This window comes from Balaenoptera ricei, chromosome 5 (genome assembly GCF_028023285.1).
Source record: "Balaenoptera ricei isolate mBalRic1 chromosome 5, mBalRic1.hap2, whole genome shotgun sequence".
Lineage (NCBI taxonomy): Eukaryota > Metazoa > Chordata > Mammalia > Artiodactyla > Balaenopteridae > Balaenoptera > Balaenoptera ricei.
The window spans coordinates 71,679,055-71,695,291 of NC_082643.1; the positions used below are offsets into that span (position 1 = coordinate 71,679,055).

The 16,237-nt window shown below is 37.3% G+C and overlaps 2 protein-coding genes across 3 annotated transcripts in view; one reads left to right on the forward strand and one right to left on the reverse strand.

Moving 5' to 3' along the window:
- CORIN (corin, serine peptidase) overlaps window positions 1-4,266 on the forward strand; it is a 267,360-nt gene extending 263,094 nt beyond the window's left edge. The window contains exon 22 of the mRNA XM_059923062.1: window positions 4,012-4,266. Coding sequence (XP_059779045.1) covers window positions 4,012-4,194 — 183 coding nt within the window. The 3' untranslated portion in view covers window positions 4,195-4,266. The remainder of the gene's footprint in view (window positions 1-4,011) is intronic.
- A 958-nt stretch (window positions 4,267-5,224) lies between these two features.
- ATP10D (ATPase phospholipid transporting 10D (putative)) overlaps window positions 5,225-16,237 on the reverse strand; it is a 135,098-nt gene continuing 124,085 nt past the window's right edge. For both annotated transcript variants that reach the window (XM_059923059.1, XM_059923060.1), the window contains 3 exons: window positions 15,442-15,546; window positions 11,549-11,736; window positions 5,225-8,449 (listed from right to left, as the gene is read on the reverse strand). In XM_059923059.1, the coding sequence (XP_059779042.1) occupies window positions 8,119-8,449; window positions 11,549-11,736; window positions 15,442-15,546 (624 nt within the window). In that variant the 3' untranslated portion in view covers window positions 5,225-8,118. The remainder of the gene's footprint in view (window positions 8,450-11,548; window positions 11,737-15,441; window positions 15,547-16,237) is intronic.

Sequence of the window (16,237 nt, forward strand, 5' to 3'; positions counted from 1 at the left end):
CTAGTATAATGTTATAAGTCATAATTCTAGTTTTTACTTTAAAATGTATATCTCAGAAATAAAAAAACAAACAAAAAACAATGGAATCAAGAAGAAACAGATACTTTAAACAGATTGAGCACTGTAAGTGAAATAGAATCTGTAAAAGAAAACAAAACAAAACTCCCTGCAAACAAAAGTCCAGGACCTGATGGCCTCACTGGGGAATTCTACCAAACATACAAAGAAAAACTTATACCTACCCTTCTCAAACTATGCTTAAAAATTGAAAAGGAGGGAAAACTCCCAGAGTCACTCCATGAAGCCACCATCACCCTGATACCAAAATCAGACAAAGACACTACAAGAAAAGAAAATTACAGGTCAATATATTTGATGAATATAGATGAAAAATGTATCAATGTAATGTGCCAGATTAACAAAAGGAAAGACAAAGCACATGATCATCTCAATAGATGCAGAGAAAACATTTGAAAAAATTCAACATCCATTCATGATAAAAATTCTCACCAAAGTGGGTATAGAGGGAACATATCTCAACATAATAAAAGCCATTTGTGACAAACCTACAGCCAACATAATACTCAATGGTGAAAAGCTGAAAACCTTCCTGCTAAACTCAGGAACAAGACAAGGGTGCCCACTCTCACCACTTCTATTCAAAATAGTATTGGAAGTCCTAGCCACAGCAATCAGACAGGAAAAAGAAAAAGTATCCAAGTTGGAGGGAAAGAGATAAAACTGTCACTATTTACAGATGATATGATGCTCTATATAGAGAATCCTAAAGTCTCCACACAAAAACTATTAGAACTAATAAATGAATTCAGCAAGGTAGCAGAATACAAGATTAATATACAGAAATCTGTTGCATTTCTTTACACTAACTATGAAATATCAGAAAGAAAATTTAAAAATCCTTTTTAAAATCACATAAAAAATACCTAGGAATAAACTTAACCAATGAGGTAAAAGACCTTTATACTAAAAACTATAAAACATTGTAAAGTAAACTGAAGATGATTCAAGGAAATGGAAAGATATCCCATGCTCTTGGATTGGAAGAAGGAGTATTATTAAACTGGCCATACTACCCAAAGCAATCTACAGATTTAATGCAATCCCTGTCAAAATACCCATGACATTTTTTTCACATAACTAGAACAAGTAAACCTAAAATTTATGTGGAACCACGAAAGACCCCAGAATTGCCAAAGCAATCCTGAGGAAAAATAACAAAGCTTGGAGGCATAACCCTTCCAGACTTCAGACTATACTACAAAGTTACAGTAATCAAAATAGCTTGGTATTGGCACAAAGACAGACATATGGATCAATGGAACAGGATAGAGAGGCCAGAAATAAACCCAAACACTTATGATCAATTAATCTATGACAAAGGAGTCAAGAATACAATGCAGAAAAGACAATCTCTTCAAAAAGTGGTGTTGGGAAAGCTGGACAGCTACATGTAAATCATACCTTATAGAAAAATAAATTCAAAGTGGTTTAAAGAACTAAATGTAAGACATACCATAAAACTCGTAGAAGATTACATAGGCAAAACATTCTCTGCCATAAATCATAGCAAGATTTTCTTAGATCAGTCTCCCAAGGCAAAAGAAATAAAAGCAAAAATAAACAAATGGGACCTAATCAAACTTAAAGCTTTTGCACATCAAAGGAAACCATCAACAAAACAAAAAGACAACCTACAGAATGGGAGGAAATATTTGCAAATGATGTGACTGACAAGGGGTTAATGTCCAAAATATACAAACAGCTCATACAATTCAATATTGAAAAAACAAACAACCCAATGGACAGAAAACCTAAATAGATATTTCTCCAAAAACAACATACAGATGTCCAAAAGGCACATGAGAAGATGCTTAACACCGCTAATTATTAGGGAAGTACAAATCAAAACCATATGATGTATCACCTCACACTGGTCAGACTGGCTATCATCAAAAAGTCTGCAAATAATAAATGCTGGAGAGGGTGTGGAGAAAAGGGAACCCTTCTACACTGTTGGTGGGAATTTAAATTGGTGTAGCCAGTATGGAAAACCGTACAGAGGTTCCTTAAGAAACTAAAAATAGAGTTACCATATGATCCAGCAATCCCTCTCCTGGGCATATATCTGGAAAAGATGAAAACTCTAATTCGAAAAGATATATGCACCCCATTGTTCATAGCAGCACTATTTACAATAACTAAGACATGGAAACAACCCAAGTGCCCACCAACACCTGATTGGCTTAAGAGGATGTGGTACAATGGACTATTACTCAGCCATAAAAAAGAATGAAATAATTCCATTTGCAGCAACATGGATGGACCTAGAGAATAGTATACTTAGTGAAGTCCAAGAAAGACAAATATTATATGATATCACTTACATGTGAAATCTAAAAAATAATACAAATGGATCTACATATAAAATAGAAAGACTCACAGACATAGAAAACAAACTTATAGTTACCAAAGGGGAGAGGGAGGGGGGAAGGGATAAATTAGGAGTATGGCACTAACAAACTACTATACATAAAGTAGATAAGCAACAAGTACTTACTGTATAGTGCAAGGAACTATATTCAATATCTTGTATTAACCTATAATGGAAAATAATCTGAAGAAATATGTAACTGAATCACTTTGCTGTACACCTGAAACTAACGCAATATTCTAAGTCAACTAAACTTCAATTAAAAAAAAAAACAGATCACCACTTCTACAAAAGCATACAGCACAATCATAAAGTCAATTTTGGTTTAATAGCAGTTGTATTCAGTAGCATTTCTAAGAAACAAGATAACCTAGTAGTTATAAAGTTGGAGTCATGTGCCAGACCGCCTGGGTTTAACTCCTAGCTCTGCTAATGAACAAGTTATAAAACTCTGCTTCAGTTTTATCATCTCCAAAATAGATATAACAGTTATAATTATTATTATATATTTAAGTAATTATATAAGTAATAACATGTAAATAATAATAATTATTATTATTAACCTGTAGGGATTTCATGAGGATTAAATGAACTAATACAGGGAAAGTGTTTAGAAGAGCATCAATAAACATGATTTTTACTATTCCCCGACATTACGAAGTGAGAGGACCATAGATGCACTTCCAAGTTTGAAATTCTTGCAGGGCAAGGAGTATTTGTAAATTTCTGCCATGAGTCCACATACTTACTTATTTTCTAGGGTATCAATCCTTCTCTTTGGAGGCCATGCAGAATACATCTCTCATTCTCATCTTTTCAGATGTAGCAAACATTAGCATTTTAAAAGCCATAGTGTTTTTCTGTTAATTATATGTGGACAAAAAAACTGAGTAAAACTTGCCTGCAACACCTAAACTTAAATATCAAGAATGAAAATCACTATGCATGTGAAATAAAATGTAGGTTATAAATAAATAATGTTTTACTGTAATTAATTCTTATGTGGTATTTTCTGTTTAAGCATGCTAATTTTTTTCTATTAAATACATTAAGCGGTCTTACTTAATGCATTCATTCACATAGCAAGAATCTTGAAAGTAATGAATTATTTTAGAGTATTTTTCTAGCACTTTTTTTTTGTGGGAAAACTATCCTTGAATGTTCCATTTTGGGTATGTTCTACATTTATAAAGTGGATCAAAATTAAAGAATGAAATCAATTATGAGAGACTCAGTTCTGATATGCTAAATTAAAAAAAAAGTTTGATATATTTTCATTAAGTGCAGGAAATGACAAAAAGTCCTCTGATTTCATGGAAGAAAAGAATATAGTCCTTTCCCAAGTCATTTCTATTCTTTTAAAGATCAAGATTTAAAATGTTCATTTGAAAGTTCTGTTTATGCAGTGGAAAGCTCTCAGGTTGACAATGAGAGCTTTGCTGAAATTTTTCAGGATATTGGTTAAAAACCGGGTTTGGCTTTATTTTACCCTCAGGTAGCCTGGACGCCATGAGGTCTCTGACATACCAGTGACTAACATCCACTACTCTTCATTACAGGGTGACAGTGGTGGGCCTCTGGTTTGTGAGCGGCCTGGAGGACAGTGGACATTATTTGGCTTAACTTCATGGGGCTCTGTCTGCTTTTCCAAAGTCCTGGGACCTGGAGTTTATAGCAACGTGACATACTTTGTCAAATGGATTGAAAGACAGATATACATCCACACCTTTTTCTTAAACTAATTCCAGAGACGATCAGAGACTTTTCCCTGCGACACTCAGAGCAAATAGCCTTCTCGACAGTGGAGGACTTCCTGCAGAGAGCTGTGTGAAAGCACTTTCACGGACGGTAATGCTCCGCAGTGCACTGCCAATGTTCATGTTTGTCTTGGCCTAATTTTATGCAGCTTTTTTTTTTTTTCAATTCTATTTTTCTCTTACATCAAGTTGAATGAAAATCTTTTAAAAACCAAAGCAAAACAGAGTTTGTTCTTTTGCCAGGAAGGCCTAACCTTGACTGTAACATGAAATGATCAACCCTGGAAAGAGAAGAGTGAGGGGACTAGGGTAACAGGTTAGAGAAAGGACATAAAGGGATTGGACATCCCTTTTGTCCAATCACAAAAAGGACATTGAGATCCAGGCTGACTAATCTTTGCCAGCTTTTGTTTCTCAAGCACAAGAGCATAATGGCAAATTACAGTATTAACATCGGAGACTTGCTTTTGATTTATTAAAAGCCAAGATAATTTACATGCTTAAGTTATTTACTATTACTCTTCTAAAGTCTGCATAATTCTGAGAACTTATGAAAGACAGAGCATCCATTTAGGTAGCTGAAATAGCAAATCACATTGAGCACAAAGCTCTTTTGACATCAATATTAGCACTTGACATGCTTGGACTGCCCATTCTGAATTTAAATAAAGATAGTAATTTTATAGAAAAGTCTCCGTAGAACCTTCCTAGAGCTGGGGTTTGTTCACTGTGTATCACTTAGCCAATTGAGATTTCGACAACTAGGAAAATACCTGTGGGAAATATTTCATTCTGCCTATGTGACAATGAAGTTGAGATTAAACTTTGCTATACGAGGATTTGCTTTAGAGTAGAGAGATGCAATTTTTTTAAAAGAAAAGTAAATTGCACCCCACCCCTAATTAAGTATTTTCCAGTTTTCTTGTGTTCGTCCATACCAATAAAGTCACAGAAATGTATCTGAAAGCACAGTAAAACTTTGCACGGAGAAAAACATTTTGTAATTTTCCTTGAAAGATGTTTAATTTCTGGTGTTGCCATTTCTTCCCATTGATAATTAAAACAAAAATTTAAAGATGCTTTTAAGCACTAGGCCACTTTACACACATCAATTTTGAAGTACTTAGTGGTTACAGTATTTTTTCCCCACAAAAAAGCTTCAAAACACAAATCTTCACATGCACCTACTTAAATTAGTCAGGCTTCCATTTTGCAACATCCAAATGCCTTTTGAACAAGTAGGATTCCCTCCACCAGCAACCTGGGCTGCCTCAGCATTCCCCAGAGACTACCTGCAATTTTATACGTGTCTTTTTTGTACTCTTTTCTATATGTGTGCGTAGGTGACATTTGAAAAGTTGTCTTGACACTTTCCACATTATTCATCTCTTGTTCTGTAGTTTTTATAAACCTATTGAGAATGTAAAATCCGGCAACCGAATTGTGGTCACAACTGTATGAAAGTTTAAGAACGTATGTCAGTTTTGTTATACTTATAGGTACATAATGTAACAACATATGCTCAACTTATGTTCAGTGAAATATACATATTGTACTTATTTTAAGTAACCCTTAATACAAATAAAATGGTATAATCTTTTCTTTTTATGGATATAAAACATGGAGCAAGCACCAGAAAACGGTGCCTCCCACTATTATAGTTGGCACCCAGTTTCCCACGAATCAAAATTTTCTTGTCTTATATCTCACTCCCCCAGGAACATGCTCTTTTATTTTAGATGGAAGATGGCTCTTTGATTAGTCTGAAATGAGAGGTTGCTAGCAGTCTCCAATAACCCATTGAAGGTCCAAGGAAAACTTCAGCCCTGATAAGAAGGCAAGGATCTTTCATGTCTAGAGCACATTTTGGGAATCTGATCCAATTCTTTTATAAATCTTTTTGGGTAAAATTGTATCACACATGTATACCTTTAATTTTTTTTTTTTTTGGCTACTAGGAGCAGATTTGGGCTCCCCCAAATTTGGTGAAATACACTGAATACCGAAATGCAACAGACCACATCAGCTTGGGTAACTTTGTGTAAAAGAGTTATTGTAGATAAGACCCTTTAAAGGCTTCATATAGATCCCAAATCTCTTTTGCCTGAGGGCCAGAAGTGTTTCAGAATCCAGAATTTTAAAAAATTTAAAAAGCATAACATTACAACATTTAGCACCCAGTAATAAAATCTACTAATATTTTCGTAGCAAAATATATGAATAATTACGTTAAATAAATAAATAGCCTTACATCTGTTTAAGACATTGAATTTGTGCCTAATTTATGAAAACTTTTTCAGTTTTCAGAGTTCTTGAGATTGTGGAATTGTGGATAAGAGATTGTAGACCCATAACATGAAGACTCAAGACTTTCCTCTAACTCATGTGTACAGATACTTTACATCCTGGAGACTGACCTTTCCTCTTAGTCTTTTGGACTCACTCTTTTTATCCTTAGATTCTAATCTTTTATTTGCAAGTGAATATATCTCTAAATTTTTATTTATCGGAAGATGATGATCTCAAGGAATGAATGCCAGCTGCTATGAGGATCACTGACTTTTCTGTGTAAGAAAAGGTCAAAACAATATTCTGGTAAAAGGTGTGCTTTGGGATTTTCCTTCTAAGCTCTGGTACCAATTACTGTTGGATTTGGTGAGTATCTATAGGAGCAATGACAGCTTTTTGTATATGTTATTTATTAAACAGTTTATTTTAAAAAAATCATAAGAAAGATGAAAGCTACCTCCATTAGCCATATGGGATTTTGAATATTCTAGAAACCAGTCTATATAAAAGACCATTTGCAATAACATCAGAAGGCTACAAAAAATGTCAGACCAGGACAGTAGGTAGCAGGTAGAAGATTAAGCCCTGAGCATAATACTTGAATAGTCATTAAGAAGAGCTTCATATAGACATGGAATATTAGCATGGAAATTTCATGAAGGAAATTCTGGGTGGCCGACAATTTTCAGATGGACAGATATAGACTTTTAAAAGAACTCAACAAGAATATATGATCTTAAAATAATACCTGGCAGTTTTGGTAGGAACTAGTTTCTTTGTTTCAACTAAAACCAGCATACATGATTTGCAACAGCAATTAACTTTATATAGACATTCTTGTCCTAAAATGTATTAAAAAACAAATCTAAGAACCTCATGGAATCCTCCTGAGAACCACCTGTATTCGTGTCAGTTCCATAATATCTCATTTTTAGAGGTTGCAACAGCAGAAAAGTTGTAGGGTATTGTAAAGACTATATACCCTCAAATGATCTCCTGAAGACTGTTCTGAAATTGATTGTCTCATTTTGATTAGGCTACTGTCAGTTTTAGAATACGGGAAATTGACAAAGGGCCCCTACACTCAGCTGATTTTGTATTCCTTACCTATGGCCTCTGTTTCCCAATTGAAAACATCTGCACAGAGGTATACCTCATAAAAAGTCTTCTGTTGACAGGAAGCAGAGAGAAGAACACATCTCCATGGAACCCTGGCATCCCTGCTGCCCGTTACCAGTGAAGCCTTCCACCTCAGGAGAACACTGAAATGAGCAGACAGTAAAATAAATATATGTCTCAAATGAATTCCCTTGAAAATATCTGCATTTCTAGAACAATTAAAATGCTTTTACAAAATCCAAAAAGTTTCCTAAAAGCATTTGATTCTGAATTAAATATTTCACTTCTCTAAACTCTGTTCAGGTCAAACTCTAACCTCCTTCACAAATGTCTACAAACATACAGTAAAGGTCATCACATTGGCTTTTCCAAGCCCAGTAAAATGTTCTTGTCCCTTAAGGAAAAATCCAAGTCATGCTGGTTTGGTAGAGGAGCCTCTTCAAAGGCCCTCTTCCAAACTCGAAGGACTACTTGCAACTCCAAGGAGGATATTCTGCTTTCTTAATCCTTTGAGGGTCCAGCCATCCCTGAGGCCTTATTTTCAGAGTAGTCTGAGTCTAAAGCAGTTTCACATACAGATAAATTTCCTTGCTCAACAGCACAAGAAGTTGCCGACATCACTGCAAAGACAGCAGAAGGGTCAGAAATGGGTATTCTCTCTGACTTAACAGCTGAGTGGTCAGAATACTTAGATGTCAACTGATCCATCTTTCCAGCCTCTTTCCACTTCTTGAGAGCTTCAGTCCTCTCCTCTGCAGGCAGTCTGTCAAAGTGTTTTGCCCTCAGAATTGGAGATGGGAACAGGGATCCCTGAAGAACTCTGTATATAAACCTAGGTTACAAAAAGCATCACAAGATTACATTCACCTCAAATGCATTATGGGACACAAAAAATACTCACCAATTAAAAAAAGTAGAAGGGTCTGATGACCCTTCTTGAGGTAAAGGGGGAGAATAAGTGAATTATAAAATGGAAATAATAACAATATTAAATTAATATTTGTAAAGCACTGAGAAAATAGTTCCTGATTGTCAAATAAATAAAAAATAAAACCTGTAAAAGTAGAGATACCAATAGTGCTACAGCCTTAATGTTAAGTTAAATGAGATAATACATATAAAGCAGGCCAAGCATTGGCACACAGTAAGTGAGTATTTTTTTAAATGCTAGCTATTAGTTTCCTATGACTATTGCAGCAAATTACCACAAACTTGTCCCTTTCAGTCCAAGCTGATAGTATTTATGCTGCTATAGCATTCACAAAAACCTTGTGAGTCTCCAATGTATGTCATGGGTATTTACACCATTAGATAAGAGGGTCCTCCACAGATCTTTCCTGTATATCTCAGCTCCTTCCTTGGTGACTGCTGAGATGGTTGAGAGGATCTATGAGTCACACACCTGATCTCTTCAGCACTAGCAAAGGCTGTCCAGCCACACTCTGGGCCTTCTCTCCAGAGCATACGCCCAACAGCCAATCTCCTAATTTTAGCAAATTTGAAATCTGGATAGGCTGAGAATTTTCTAAATCTAGTTCCTTTGGGCTTAACAGTACTTCCCTCAGTCTCTTTTCTCTCACATTTTTCTATAAGCGGCAAGAAGAAACCAGACCAAACCTTCAAAAATTTGCTTAGAAAACTCCTCAGCTAAACATCCAAGTTCATCACTTACAAATTCTGCTTTCCACATAACAGTAGAACACTATTCAGCTATGTTTTTTGCCACTATATTGCAAAGATCCCCTTTCCTCCAATTTCCAATAACATGCTTCTCCTTCTGAGCCCTCACCAGCAGTGCCTTTAATGTTCATATTTCTAGCAACATCCTATTTATGACCATTTACGTGTTTTCCAAGATGATATGGCTCTCTCTGCCCATGCTTCCTCCTTGCTTCTGAATTTTCACCAGCAGGCACTGTAATGTCCATACTTCTATTGACAGTCTGTTTAAGGGAGTCTAGTATGTTTCTATTATGTGCCTCAAAATTCTTCCAGGCTCTGCCCATTATCTAATTTCAAAGTCTATTTCACATTTTTAGGTATTTGTTACAGCAGCACCCACCTTTCTGATACCAAAGTCTGTATTAGTTTCCTATAGCTGCTGTTACAAATTACCATAAATGTGCTGGCTTAGAATAACAAAACCTTATTCTCTCACAGTTCTGAAGGCCAAGAATTCTGAAATCAGTTTCACTGAAACAAAATCAAGGTGTTGGAAAGGCCATGCTCCCTCTGGAGGCTCTAGGGGAGAACTCATTCCTTGCCCCTTCTGGCTTCTGGTGGCTGCAGGCATTCCTTGGCTTGTGACCAAGAGATCTCTGCTACCATGGTCAAAGTGCTTTCTCCTTTTCTGTCAGTGTCAAATCTCGCCCTGCTTCTCTCTGATAAAGACACTTGTGAGGGCATTTAGGGCCCAGCCAGATAATCTCCCCATCTCAAGATCCTTAATCACATCTGCAAATTCCTTTTTTCGCTAAATAAAATATTCACCAGGTTCCAGGGATTAGGACACGGATATATTTTAGGGGGTCAGTTTTTTCAGCTCACCACGACAATATTAGATAAAATTGTACCATTAATGCTCTTGAAGAAAAATTTCAGGCTATAACTTAAAAGTAATTGTTCCTTCATAAATTCTAAAAGTTCATCTTGTCAGTTTTTAATCTGAAAGCTGGTAATAACAGTGAACACTACAGAATCATCTCAGTTTACCAGTGATATTAAGTATACAACTGTAACCACCACAGAATGACTCAGGTGGGTTTTTCTTATGCATTTCTAGAACGGATGTCTTTCAGCAACAAAGGGTTTGTGCCCATTGTGCCTTATGATTGTGTTACAGACTGGGGTTGGCAAACTTTTGTCCAATGGACCAGACAGTAATATCTCAGGCTTTATGAGCCAAATAGTCTCTGTTGGAACTGTTCAATTCTGCTGTTGTAGTGCAAAAGCAGCCATAGACAATACTTAAATTAGTGAGTATGTCTATAAATAAAACTTTACAAAAGCAGGCAGTGGGTCAGATTTGGCCTGTGAGCCAATTTGTCAACCCTGTTAGAGAATAATATTGAATCACCATTTGACGCTCATATCATGTTTAAAAAGGTAGAACAGCTATTTCCTATAGTGTTTTCAGCTAAACAGATAGATTTTATAAAACTATAAAGGGGAAGAGCTCTGAAGAGTTCAAGAAATCTATAGATTAGAAACCCACGCATACTTCTTAGCCATTTCCATCCCATACGACATGAGAAATCAAATTAAACTAAAATGGGAAAGTAACTGAAGTCAGAGAAGGGAGGTAAGTTTTCAGTGTTTATAGATCGTAGCAGAGATACGTGTCCCTCAGTACCCATTCTTCTTTTTAGAAGCCCCCAGATTTTAGCCACTCAGAGTCTACATACCCAGGTTCTAGTTAATGGGATATAAGCAATGATGTGTACCACATCTGGGTCATGACAATACAAAAAAGAATAAAAAAGAAGAAAGATGGAAAGCTGCATGCCTTCCATCTTCTCTTTCTCCCTCCTGCAGGCGGAGATGCAGGGATGCAGGGACCCAGGACCTGGATGTGCTGGTGGTGAGTCATCTTAAGTCACGCAGATGAGGGCAACGCCCTTGGGAGATGGCAGAAGAAAAAGAGGAAAGGAAAGGATCTAGGTCCTCGAATACCTTTGTGAAGCAAAGCTGCCCTATCCCTGTGGACTATCAACCAGACTAGAATTTTCCTTGAGAGAGAAATAAATTTTTTCATTTGCTTAAGCCACTTCTGTTCCCTGGCAAAAGAGTTAAAACCAATATTTTAACTAGTACACAGACTGACTTTTCCACTACTAAACAGGATGGTCTACTGTCTATTCTTAGCAGTCGCTTGACGAATTCTAAGCCTATGACTTCACTTACTCTCTTGATGATAAAATAAACACCGTACCTGGGCAGAAGAGCAACACAGGTTGTGAGAACACAAACTAAGTAGAACACTGGATCCAGCATGTGCTCCTGCATAATCCAATAGGGGTTGGATGGTGGGTTGCAAGTTACACACATGGCTCCAAAAACCAAGGCAAAGAAAAAATAAGACAAGATGCTCCCAACGATGACCAGCATGTGGATCCAAGTCTGCAAGATAAGAAAAGCAGGGGAGATGAACACGCTCTGATAATTTTGCAGCCTGGCAAAATCTGCTCTGTTGAAGAGACAGCACATTCCAAGCAGTGGGTGAATGGTGTAACAACCCTTAGCGAACAAAACACAAAATATTGAAGCGACAAGGCAAGAGCACCTTTTGTGAACAGCTCATATCAGTGTTTAAGTTCTATAAAACTATGTCAAACACCAAAAAGTAACTCTGGTGCCTAGTTTACTTTGTATTGTCCATGCACCATGAGGTGTTAGGATTTTCTCCTTATTTTTCCATATAGTCACTTACTGGTCTATTTCTTCTTTAAGATAATAGCTTAATCCAGTGAACCTCAAACTATCCATTTAAGTAGGTGGTAGACATTACTGTTGCTCACCAATATTCTCATTCTCTTCCTCTAATAAGCATTTGGGAGGATTGCATTTCCCCACCCCCTTGAAATTAAGCATGGCCACATGTCTTGCTTTGACCGATGAAACGTGAATGGAAGGGATGTGCAAAACTTTCTGGTTAGAAGCATGGAAGAGCTGGTGTGCAATTTTCCATACTGTCTCCTTCCCTTCCACGTTTGACCAAGAAGTTCTTCTTGGGGATAATTCCAGGTGGTACAGCTACGAGACACAGCTTGGGTCACTGAGCCACCCCTCAGAGGATAATTTCTCTAGAGCTGTCTGGAACCTTAGTAACTTTACATGAGCAAGAAATAAATCTCTGTGTATCACACCATAACCTATCCACCTTCATATCTACATAGAGCTTGCATTTTTAAAAAAATATTTTTCTGTAAACTGGCTATCTAATTAAGTAAATTTATTTAGAAAGAAAAGCAGATCACTACCTTACATGTAATATCAGCATTACCTGTCATAACAGTGATGAGTCTGGGGTCTGATCTGTCTTTGTTACAAAGGGAAATTAGCAAGAGTTATTGTGATAAAAAGTAACAGCCCCAGACAGAATTCTTCTCTGACATAATCTTAAGTATGAGAGAATCACCTTCATGTTATGCAGTAGTCAGTGTTATTTAGTGCAGTGTACAGTCCCACCTAAAATCATTGTGTATACCATGGTGGTATATATTACTCTTTTGGGGGAAGACTGCATTTATTAATCATTTTTACTTTCTAGGGCTATAATTCTCAAACAAGACCCAATATTCTCCGTTTTCCTCTTAACCTTGCAAAGTATTTCTCCAGGGTAGATAGCTTCACAAGAGTCACAAAGACTGCTCATATTTTATAAAGATACACAAAATGCACAGAAAATGTTGGCCCAATTTTTTTTTTTTTCTCAAATATTCTTCCTTCCCACTGAGCCCTGAATTTTTTTTCCTTTAAGAAGGGCTTTTGGCAAGTGAGATGTGACTTGATGGAGTTGACTCATTTAAATAAATGGATGCAGTTAAAGTCAAGGGACGCTGGGTAAAAACTGACAGGGAGGTGGGAGAGGTGGCAAAGGGATGGTGAGCAAAAGTGTGAAGGAAACCAATTCATATTCTCAGAATGACTGCCTCTTACTGACAACAGACCTTCAGAGGCCATGAGCTTTAGCCTCCCCTGGTGTGAGAAACAATTCTTTACTGATGCATCCTTTACAGACTAGTCACTGTTCTCGGCACCTAGCTTTCACTCCCCTTCTCTTAGTGAAGACACCCAGCATTATGCACAGTCTTGGTAAAATATTCCTCCTCTCGCCAAAGCCTATGGCTGGAGCTAAGGAAACAGAATTCTATCACCAGGGACGGAACCTGGAGCACAATGAATGAGGCAAGAGCAGAGAGAAAATGACTGGGGCCAATTCAGACCAGAGTACCAGCCTGCTAAGCCTGTCCATTAGTTTCTGTTCCCTGGATCTCTGGAGCCACCCTGGATCCTCAGGATGTTTTTCTGTTTGTTTGTTTTACCGTGATTTTCAATATATTTTGAATAACTTTTCCATTTGCTCAGGTTAGTCAAAATAGATTGCCGTTGCTCATAACCACTGAACCCAAACTGACACTTGATGTGTTAGAGCCTTTGGAACACTAATCAATGTCAGAACTTAAGACACTTCCTTAGGCAGTAGCAAAAGTACCTACATAATTGCTTAAAAATGAAATTCAACAGATATTCAAACAACCCCAAATATTTTAGTTCTAGAATTCTCTTTACTCTTCCCATCTAGTATTTGCAGACATTAACCTTTTACAACACTTTAGGCTTGTAAGTTCTGGTTATAGCAGGTTATAAGCAAAGCAGGTGATGTCAAAAATACTCAGCCCTACTTAAGAAATTATAAATAATCTCAATATATAACTTCGTATAACATTTAAAACTGTAACCTCATTCAGCTATTTCCTGTTTGCAATGCATCACCACCAACATGCTACATATACCCCAAACACTGGTTAGTCATTTAATCACTCATGTATTCATTCAAATATTTTTTGAGCACAAACTGTGTGCCAGTCTTGTCCTAGATACTGGTATACAGTGATGAACAAAATAAACATGGACCCTGTCCTCAAAGAGATTATAGTCTAATGTAGAAGAAAAACACGAATAGTATAATCACATAATTAAATGAAGAATTATAAGTTATTATTAGGACTATGAATAAAAACAAGAGGATGGCGTGAAAAAATGGATGGTGAGGGAAGGGCTCTGGGGAGAAGCAGCACTTTTGCTGAAACCTAAAATAACATTTGAGCTGGGTAAAGTACAGGGATCCGAAAGTTGACTAGGAATGCTCCTATCAGAAGATATGGTCAATGCTAAGGCAGTTTACTTGTCAGACATGGGTGGGATGTTCTTCACTTGCAGAAAAAGGTTTAAAGTAAAGCTCTCTTTATCTGAATCCTTCATATTAGCTTTGCTGCAGAGATACCCTGCAATCATTTTGATGAAAAGACTTAACTTTATCATTAAGCTGGCAACTAAGTTCAAAAAGACCTAGTTGTAAATGAAATGAATGGTAAAAATTCTGGAGGGAGGGCTTCCCTGGTGGTGCAGTGGTTGAGAATCCGCCTGCCAATGCAGGGGACACGGGTTCGAGCCCTGGTCTGGGAAGATCCCACATGCTGCGGAGCAACTGGGCCCATGAGCCACAACTACTGAGCCTGCGCGTCTGGAGCCTGTGCTCCGCAACAAGAGAGGCCTCGACAGTGAGAGGCCCGCGCACCGCGATGAAGAGTGGCCCCCGCTCGCCGCAACTAGAGAAAGCCCTTGCACAGAAACGAAGACCCAACAAGCCAAAAATAAAATAAATAAATTTTTAAAAAAATTCTGAAGGGAGAAAAAGATAATTTTTTTTTTTTGTATTATGAGAAAAGCATCAAATCATCACTTACAAAAGTCAGTATACCAGGATTATGGCATTACACCTGTTTTCCTTTTAGTTGAAAGGCAACAGCTTGGTCTTGAAGGATGCTGTCCGTAGAAGCGTAATTGTTTCTCCAGCCCGACTCACCTCCACTAACCATCCACACTGTGGATACCACCAAGGGGCCCAGGCAGGTGTGCTCCACTCTCCTTGGCTGCACATCAACCTCAGCATAACGGCACTCAACGATCCACAAGAGTGGTCGTGGATCACCCTTCTTCCTTGGAGTCATTACTCTTCTTATGACCACTTGTCTTCTAGGCATGAAGACAATTCCCCCAATGACAGTTTCAGGCTACTTCAGAGGCAGGAAAACTACTCACCAAACTCTTGCTTTCAATTACCAGATGGAGGAGAATGATGAACAGAGCAGCCGTGTTCAGGGGGTTTCCAAATGTAAAGATGTCAATGTCTGAGCCCTGGTAGGTCTACAAAGAGAGAATAAAAGTTGGTGATCTTGGAGAGTTGTGCACCCTCAGTGGCACAGTATCATCGGTTTCATCACTCTATTCCACGACCCAAGTGAGGACTGAGTCCCTTTCTTCAGGGTCCCTGATAACTGATCATTTAGGATAAACTTGAACATTTTTAGAAAAAGAGACTGACTCTCTCCCAGACAGGCCATCTAAATTTTGAACTTTTTGGTTGGAATTCCTCTTTATTCTGAATCATAATTCATTTTCCTTGATCCTTTTACTTATACTTCCAACTCTTTGAGGTATAGAGAAAGATCAACTATGTTCCACTTAACAGAGCTGAAAATCTTTGAAGCAGGTACTATGGCTAACCTGAGTTTATACCTCGGTTAAGTAAATATCCACCCCTCTCATACGCATATGTCCTCAAAGTCCTTAAAGGATTCTGCAAATGACACAATTTTCTGATCTTTTACAATTCTAGTCATTCTCTTCTAAATACACTTCAGATTGCCTTATCTATATACCTCTTGAAATGCATTATACCTAGAATATTCTAGCTGGGTAAATTCAAGTAATTTTATTTGAATAAAGAATGAAAATTGTTAACTTAGAGACTATTACCTTTTCCTTTTTTATTACTGAACTTTTGTTAACCATCCATGATCATATTAGTGTTTTCTTCCAGGGAGGGGTGTGTGTG